We start from the raw sequence: 9,623 nt of genomic DNA, 5'->3' as shown, positions 1-9,623 counted from the left end.
GGTGACACTGTCTCGGTCACGGAGATAAGATGACATTTTTGAGTGTTTGAACTCTTGATAAAAATGTAGGTCAAAAGTTTTACGGATAACAGAAATCACTATGTAATGAGGAAATGTGTATCAAAAGTGCAACTAATTTATAACAACACATTATTTGTTCGGAAGCACAAACCTCTCAGGCTCAATATCGACTCAAATGATGCAATTCTTCAGTGAAAGTAAAAAAAATAGCATACAAAGCAAACAAAGGGAGAAAATTCACAATCTATCCAGCATTATATAAAATAACTATACACATTAAGGCATCAATAATTATAATCCATAACAATGTTTTTGGTTGATTGTACTTTGTATTACTAATCTGAATCGGCAAAGTAACCTAAATTATGGAATAAATGTAAAAATCTGAAATCTAGTGGAGTAGAAGTAGCCTAGAAAGTTGCATAAAAATGGACATTCTACTGTTTTGGTTGTAAGAATGGCATCGTAAAGGTATAACTAAATCGAGTTCAGGGACTCCCTTCCGGTATGATAAAGCTAAATTATGTTAATAGTTGCACCTTCATTAATCTGGAGCATCATCCTGTTGCACTCCTGCTCTATTTTTCCTCTACTCTTGGTGTATTTATTACTATTATAAATAGACCATAGAATTATTTCATTTTATTTTATTTTATTTATTATTATATTTCATTGTATCTATTATGCATTTTTTATATTTAATGTTTTACTGTTGTTATTATTGTATATATTGTGCATTTTATACTCAGTATTTTTTGTATCTATCTATCTATCTATCTGTCTGTCTGTCTGTCTGTCTATCTATCTATCTATCTATCTGTCTGTCTGTCTGTCTGTTATCTATCTATCTATCTATCTATCTATCTATCTATCTATCTATCTATCTATCTATCTATCTATCTATCTGTCTATCTGTCTGTTATATATCTATCTATCTATCTATCTATCTATCTATCTATCTATCTATCTATCTATCTGTCTATCTGTCTGTCTGTCTGTCTGTCTGTCTGTCTATCTATCTATCTATTCCCTTCTACTTTTCTCAGTCTATTTTCAGAGCCATAATAAACAGAGGGGGGGGGGGGGAGCCTGTCCTTCCTGTCGTCGAGAGGAGTGGAGATTTGGTGACGTCAGCGGAGCCAGCGCCCCTGCGCAGCACACAAGTTGGAGCACGCACGCGCTCACAAGCTCGCTCACCCACCCGAGAAGAAGAAGAAGAAGAAGAAGAAGCAGCTCCGGGAGACGTCAGTTGAAACATGGCGCTGGTTACAGGCTTAGCTAGCGTTCACCTGGATTATTAGACCTACAAAATGTGTGCCGACCTATTTAGGTGCTAGCTAAGCTAAGTTAGCTATCGATCCCGTTAAGCCTTTAGCTATCTGTGCTAACTCCGTGTGCACTCAGAGCTACTAGCACAGTCGTCTATGATAACAACATGATTTGGTGAACGGTTTGCAGCTTCTTATCTGCTGTCATATGCTATTGTTATTGTTTTTTTCTATCTACTAAAGCGTTAGCCTAAATTAGAGGAAAATGTCAGACAACCAGAGTTGGAACTCCTCCGGTTCCGAGGAAGATGCAGAGCCCAGAGATGAGTCTGGACATCTGGTCGGTATGGTCGACTTGAGCGGAGTCCTCAGTAAGGTAAGTCACGTGTTGGGGCTAAAAACAAAATTTCCTCTTTAGTCATTATTGCCACTGCTGCCAAGTCCTGAGGGCATAACTGTCAGGGAGGTGATCAAATATTTTTTTATTAATTCACAGGATCTCAGCAGCATAGTGGATAGGGCAAACAAGAGCCATAGTAAAAAAAACAAGATCAAAACAAGTATTACAAATAAGTAATTATACAGTAAATATCCTTATAATAAAACAGTAAATATCCTTATAATAAAACAATAAATATCCTTACAATACACCAGTAAATATCCTTATAATAAAACAATAAATATTCTTAAGATAAGATAAGATAATCCTTTATTAGCAGAGCTGGTTGTGCAATCCTGTGAAAAGAGGATAGGTAACACAGGTATGAACAAATTGTGTCAATGTCTATTTTGAGAGTAGGGTTATATACAGAATCCTTTGCCAGAATCCGTCAACGTTTCCACTTTGCTGCTCAGGAATATCAGACCGGTAATCCTCCACTGAAGCGAAAGGAAAGCCCCCCCCCCCCCCTTCCATAGAAATTGAAATTGAACAGCGGGGTATGTAATGCAGCACATAGACACATTAGCTCCCAGCTCCCACCAGAAGAGAGATTAGTTTACTGTGGTAATGAGTGTAGGTTATTGTTTATAGTTCATTAAATGTGGCAGTGTATACTTAATACAGACCTGTGATCACAGTTCAGCTGTTATATTGCCTGGTGTACATTGTGCTGACTAATGTGTTCCCCTATCAAAAAAAAAAAAAAAGAGTAAAATGCCTGAGAAGCTCATCTTGTGATTAATGACCACTGGAGGGCTCATTTCACAGGTTAAAGTAGTTCTGCTGCATATTTCCTTTTGATAACACCGTGGATTCAGCAAATGGCGTTCAGTGTTATGGGCAAATGTCCAGTGATACTGTAAATATTGATTTGACAACAGTATGCAAGGTGTGCAGGACAAACATTTGGTACAAGTAAACAACACTCGTTGACTGAGTGCACTGTGTGAAGATCGCTGCATGCTGCTGTTAATCACCTTTTTTTTTTTCCGGGGGTGAGCAGACAGTTAAGTCTCCTGCTAGACAGATTCTTGGTAACCCATTTTTGCCACAGGCTTCTGCTCACTTGTGCAAGATGTTGTTTTGGCCAAATTGTACCACCGTCTTTAATTACTTAAGCTGCTGGCAAGCTAATGGTGGTATTAATGTCACTGTACGCTGGTTGTCTACAAACAGATTGCACGCTGACCCGCTAACCAAGCATATTGTGAGATTAAGCGGCTCTGCATCCAGAAGCGCTCACCTCTTCGATCATACTGAGCTCTGTTCACGTCACGGGTCTTGTGAGGATTAATGTGTCCATAAAATCCCACGTGTACTAATTCAGTTTTCCCCTGAAGTGCAAAAATACACACGTTTTGTTGTACTGTACACTGAGTTACTAGTAAAAATGGAAACTACTCTGCAGTTTAACGATCCATGAATCCAACAGTCCTTTAATAAAGACTTTGTGGAACGTTAACGTTGTTGATTCAGCTCTGTGGTGATGGGTGAGGCTGTAGTTTGTTGTATTAGACGGTCAGGTGTTAAATGTTTCTTTGTAAATAAGGCAGCCGGTGTGAGCTGGCCAGCTTTAAATAACACAGCCTCTAAACCATTTATACCACCACCCAAAAAACCAGTAGAGGTCTCAAAATCGACTGACTTTTAAGCACGGTGGTATTTATTTAGATGCTTTTTCACTCGGCATTCAAAGATATTGATTAAAGCGCTTTATGTTTCAGTGGACAAACTACATCCATGGATGGCAGGACCGTTGGGTGGTCCTGAAAAACAACACGCTGAGCTACTACAAGTCTCAGGATGAGACGGAGTACGGCTGCCGGGGTTCCCTCTGCCTCAGCAAGGCTGTCATTACCGTGAGTACCGCTGGGTTCCCGCACTACAAAGCTTTCTGTTAACTGTGCTTCAACATTCCACCATCTTTGAAGCATTCGAGCGTGTTTGAAGGCACTTCTGCGGTCTTGAGTGCGGCCTTTTCTTTTGTGCAATATTGGCCTTTTCAAAATGTCTTACAGGAATGAACGCTGTTGTTTGTGTAAGAGAGGGAAACCTTCACTGCTGCTGTTAGGTAACCAAACAGTCAAATTCACTGTGGCACACATCCTCTGCTATTAAAGACCTGAGAGGATTCTATGTGCATGTTTATTTAAATTGCAAATGTAGCCAGCAACACTACACACAACCCTTTTTTTTGGGTCACTTCACCTCCAGCTTCACCTGGTTTCCTCTACAATACGTGTTGCTCTAGTTTGACCTTTTTTTTCAGAAATAGGCCGAGCGGCCGGCTGGTGCTCAGGTGTTCAGCTTGCGTGCCTGTGATATAACCCCAGTGGATATATTTGGTGTACAGTTTAGAGTCTTGACCTTGTCCTTTTTATATTTGTTGGCTAGCTGCAATACGTAGAGGCTAATAGGCGTAGTCTTGACTCAATTATGTTGCTAATCGGAGTCGACGTTGCTTTGTAAGTGTTTTCATAATCAGGAAATCATCGGCAATTTGGAGGAAATAAGATTAAATTATTACAAATCAAATCAACTAAAGAATAACTGTTGCCGTCAGTGCCTACACAAACTGTTTTATCTGCCTAAATGATGCTTGGATGGGGTTTTTTTCTTGTTGGTGATGAAAAAGTAGATGAAGGCTGAGAGAAGAACTGTGGAATCGACTCTGTCTGTTTTGGTCAGAAAGATTGGCTCCAAGAGTTCCACCCTTGGCCACGATTCTGAAGGAATCACAACATGTGCTGCAAAAAAACCCCATCTGCTTGTCTTTTGAAAATACCTCCAGTTGTTGCATTTCTATCTTAACTTAGTAATATGAAATACTGAAACCGACCAAAGCTGTAGTAAAGTTTTTCAGTTCCCATGTTATTCACTCATAGCCGTGCTGAAATACAACATGAACGGGTTAAGATGATCACATGAGGAGCACATTAGCAGAAATCTGAAGAGCAGAGAGACTTTTCTGTTTCCCGTCAGCATTCTCCCCACCCCTCTCTCTCTCTTCCTTCCTGAGCCTCCCACATACTTTTGAGAAGTTTATGATGTATTAGATGTGATTCAGATGTCAGGCATCCACCATATGTTTCTCTTTAATTCATATAGGAAAGACTCTGCCTCTTTCCTGGATCCTTGTGCAAGCCTAAGGCTTGACTCACTGTTGACTATTCTAATCAGATGAGGAACCTTTACCCTGGACTTTCTCAGTCTGGTTCTTGATCGGCTGTGATAACCTATTTTCCTCTAAAGAACTCCTGATTATGTCCCAAGTTATGCTCGAGGCTGTTTAGCCTGTCAGGTGACTGTTTTCCTTTCCAAACAACACGCTGTGTGGTAACGCTTGACCAAGAGAGCTTCATCATGAGACCAGTGAGGTTCAGTCACTGCATAGCAGAGACTGAGGCAGTAGTGCTGTGGTAGCAGAGACTCCCATCATGCCAGTCAGGCTTTCGTTGATACCAAGAGATCCTTAGCTGAGCACGGGAAATAAACCCCAACGTGTCAGCCGTGTTTAATGCACGGTGGGAACCCAGGTCAGCCATTGACCGGTTCTCCGTCTGAGTCTCTCTCCAAACAGTAACGAGGGAAATGAATAAGTCACTGTTCCCATGCAGCACGAAGCAGGCGTTGCTGTTACCTGTATTTGTTCAGCTTCATCCATTCCCAGCTTGTGTAAATATTAATCTCCACGCGGTGCTCTACTGTCGTCATTTCTCATTCCACTGGAAATATGCCTCAAAAGTCTGGTGCGTACATAGTTCTGAGGTACAGTTATTGAAATGTTTGTTGTTTTTGCATTACCGCTCAGATGCACCATGGTACAGCTAGCATGTTCTCACACATCCGACTTCCTGTGTCCAGGTGTTCCACGTCTAGTGTGACAACATTTGAGTGTGGCTGCAAGAATAGTTTGTGCTGAGTTGCATCTTTATGCACTGTATCAACGTGATCGAGATCTTTGCATGTAGGTTCACGCCATACTTAATGTTTACAGTTTTAAAGGCTTCATACTTGGGTCAGAGGCTGTTAATACTGTGGCAATAGAAAAGATGACAATTCAATTTGCTATGACAAGAAAAGCATCTAATGCTCACATCTGAGAAGCTGCTACCAGCAAATGTTAGGCGTTTCTGCTCTAAAAATGACCAAGACAATTATTTGACTTTCAAAACCTACCGACTCATTTTCTGTCGACCGACGAATAGATTAATGGACTTTGCCGCTCTGGTGTGCAAACACTTTGCATATATGTATTTAGTTCAAATGGAAGTCTGTGGTTTAAGCTGCGCCGTGACTCATTCACGGGTTTCAGTCGGCACACTTAAGTTGTGAAACGTGGGTAGACCTGTAAGAGAGTGTGCGACTTCTTTTATTGCAAAACAACGCCAGCAAATGCTCCGAAGCATTTCTCAAAAGGCCGTGTAAAACCCCGAGATTAGGGCTGGACGCGGAGCTCGCTGCCGGGACCGGGATCCATCGCTCCCAGCAAACCCAACAGCAGCGTTGTTAGTTAGTTAGTGGGTTTAACACAGAATTAATTAGCCACAAAAACAGCTTACAATCAATTAGTGTGACACAGACGCAACCAAAAGGGAGGATTCATTGTGGAGCTATTGGATTGCATTATCGGCTGCTCACTTCTTCGTGTCCACACACTAGTATAGGTGGGTCAGAGTGTGTTCACAGCGACATCTAACACAAGGGGACATGATGATACTCTCTGATGCCATCAAGTGTTGCAGCCAACATATTTGTTGAGCACAAAGAACTAATATTACGGACATATAGCTTTAGTGCTCGGAAGGTTTGAACAGTAGAGTTTAAAATCAAACTTTGTGTTGACTTGGACATGTAATATCTTCTCATGTTAACATGACTAGTTGTGTTTGCATATGTTGGTACGGTTGACTGTATGTGCGAATGGGCCTCCGCCACACGTTGCCTTCAAAGGCTGCTAGCCACCAACTCGCGGTCGGTTTATAAGAGCCGGCCTACTTGTGGCTCCCTCTCTCTGGTGGTGTTGTGTTGTGTTGGAGTGTTTTTGAGTTCTGCCACAAAGAGAAAGGGAAGGACATGCGTGCTTCAAGTCAAGAGGAGGTTGAGTGTGTGCGTGCGTGTGCGTGCGTGTGCGTGATGTTCTCACCCTTGTTTATTTAACCTTTCCTTTCCTTTTCTTTCACCCTGACCGCTTGGGTGAGTCCCTGTTTCCTGTGCTGCCATCGGGATCCCGTTTCTTGCGTCTACAGAAAGATGTTCTTGGCTCCGGACCTCGGCAGTAATGCTGAAGGAACTAGATAGTATATTTGTCTGAATCTGAGCATAGTTGTTGGGTTTAAATTTGCACAAATGAGTAATGAAATACAGTTGGGTCTGGTGCAGCTTTTGTATGGTTTCCCATTGTTTGCTTTGGTTTAATCCCCCTTTGTTATTTTAGGTATTGAGAATCGCACGTGGTGTTTGTTTTTTTTAAAACGGAGCTCCCATTCACTCGGTTCTGTAGACTGTGACTGAAAACACGTACACCAACTCGAAACGGGTAGGAAGAAAGACAGAAGCTTTATTTTTTTAAAACTGAGTAGGAAGTTTGGGATTGAAGAAAAAAGAAGCAGAAAATCTGTTTTGTCACATCGTACCAGGAGGGAAAAAAAGCGCCAAATTATTTCTTATTTGTTTCTCCCTGCCCTCCTCCTCCTCCTCCTCCTCAACATGCTCCCTCATAAGACCATACAGTTGGACGCCATCCAAAACAAACGAGATGCAGAAATATGAGTCTCTAGAATCAAACACTTTGACTCTGATGATCTGTATCTGGAGCCTCAATCAGGGAGGCCTTTGACAGACATCTGGAATAGTTGCTGTTGAAGTCTCCTCACGCCCAAAACCAAGGAGGATCACACAATCCCCCCAATAACCAACAGATGGGAAGTATGAGGTACTTTTCTTACGGGGAACTGAGCTGAAAATGAAACTTATCTATACTTTCAAGAGGTTATAGATAAGTTTCACTCTGTTCAGTTTTGTCTGTCTGACGGCTAAAGTGATAAAGTTAAAGATAAAGTGCTGAAAATATCCTAAATTTAGTCTACACTTAAACGGATCTAGATTATTATTTTTTTGGGGCATTTCTTTTTCGGGGGGCTGAAATACATTTTGCTGCAGAACATTGCTTTGCCAAATCGTCGGTACTCCTGTCTGCTTCTCCAAACTGGAGGCGAGCTTACCGACATCCACTGTCGGTAATACGCTGACTATGGATAAGTACCTCATACAACCCCACTTCAAAAAAAAATCCAAACTACCCTTTCAACTCGCCGAAATAATCGAAGCATTGATCCCGGGTTCCAAAGTGCTTTGCTGAGATCGCGTCTAAACTTTCCATCCATTTCGTTACAACTGTTGGAAGGTCTTCCATGCATGCAGTGTGCACCAGACATTCTCATGCTCTCCACACTGACTTGCTTCTACCTTGACCTGTGTGTTAAGTTGTTCATTAATCAACCTACACACACACACACACATACGTAGACAGACACACAAACCAAACACTCTGCTTGCCTTTCACAGAGGCTGACACTGATCCCAGGCTGAGATCAGTGTCGTCATGTCATCCTGTGATGTGCGCGGCTGCTAAAAGGACCTTCCTGTGATGGATGATTGTTTACTGTTGCCGTGGCTTCCAGCAACCTCCTGACCCCAGTGCAGGCTTTCATTCCTCCACCCTGAGGTCCAGTCAGTGTGCCCATGACCCCGTAGTCTGGAGGCGATGAAGAGGAATCCACTTCCTCACTTTCCTAGCAACCCAATGGCACTAAGATCTACCATCCAAACACTCATTTCTCGTGGTGTTAGTGTGGTACAATCAGACGAAGGTAGAGATGTATTTTACAGTCTTTGTTTACGTTTTTTGGGGTTTTTGCAGATCAGAGTTGGTAGTTTTAGGGGTTTTTTTTGAGGTTGTGACTAGTCGGGGTTTTCTTGGGTTTTAAGAGAGAACGAGGATGTTGAAGTTGTCTTTCTTAGAACAAATGGAGAGATAAGGATGCACTCGTTTCCTTCCTCTCCCGTGCTTCCTCTTCTCGTCGGTCTCTGGCGTTGATCTTGTGCGCCGCGTGCCGCTTTCAAACGAGCCTCTGGTTTGGTGAGCTCTCAGCATTCGGGCCTCATCTCGTGCATTATTGACGGCGAACATCTGTTCTTGGCCTCGGTGCCGTCCAGGTGTCGGGCCAACGCGGCCAAGTTGCACTCCTCCAATGAAACCTCTTTTAACGACACCAAAGTGGGCCATTTATTTCCTCTGCCAACTCGCTGAAGCAATACAATCTTCAGTAATGGTTTGGTCTCTGGCATTCTCCGGGTGATATCAGATTACAAGCTTGCAATTATTAATGACCAAATGTGCCTGTTTTTATTACTGCTTGTCTCAGTGAATATAACGGTTAATACGCATGTTAATCTATTATAGGTTGAAATAGAGCTGGTAGACAGGATTCATCAAGAAAATCAGATTATTTTGCACTAAAGGTCTTCATTAACGGAGAAAATACTATTTTATGGTATTCAATTCACACAAGAGTACAGAAGCATGTGGTTATTTCATATAGACTATTGAATTACCAGAAAACATGTTATATCCGTATACAGTATATATCCTTATCAGATATGAGATGACTTGTATCATAAGAGGATTTGCCCTAATTTACACTCAGAATAGCATATTGATATAATGTGTAAAAGAATCCATAAATGCATTAATCAAACTATCTCCACCGCTAATCCTTTCTCTCTGAAAGTGCTTGACTCTTGGCCCTCCATAGGAAGCGACTGTGCTTATTGTGCGTTACGATTTCACCGAGCCGCGGATCCCAGATCTGTTTAAATGTGTTGTGGCA

The 9,623-nt window shown here is 41.9% G+C and overlaps 1 protein-coding gene across 3 annotated transcripts in view; it reads left to right on the top strand.

The window, feature by feature from the left end:
• The first annotated feature begins 1,179 nt into the window (after positions 1-1,179).
• Positions 1,180-9,623, top strand: part of LOC137869236 (ceramide transfer protein) — a 19,239-nt gene continuing 10,795 nt past the window's right edge. For all 3 annotated transcript variants that reach the window (XM_068706495.1, XM_068706494.1, XM_068706493.1), the window contains exons 1-2: positions 1,180-1,665; positions 3,456-3,590. In XM_068706495.1, coding sequence (XP_068562596.1) covers positions 1,555-1,665; positions 3,456-3,590 — 246 coding nt within the window. In that variant the 5' untranslated portion in view covers positions 1,180-1,554. The remainder of the gene's footprint in view (positions 1,666-3,455; positions 3,591-9,623) is intronic.

Source organism: Cebidichthys violaceus, unplaced genomic scaffold, assembly GCF_023349555.1.
Source record: "Cebidichthys violaceus isolate CVI_PGR_0920_01 unplaced genomic scaffold, fCebVio1.0.p SCAF_12, whole genome shotgun sequence".
Taxonomy (NCBI): Eukaryota; Metazoa; Chordata; class Actinopteri; order Perciformes; family Stichaeidae; genus Cebidichthys; species Cebidichthys violaceus.
Note: the sequence above shows the minus strand (reverse complement) of the source record. Positions and strands in the feature narration are given on the sequence as shown.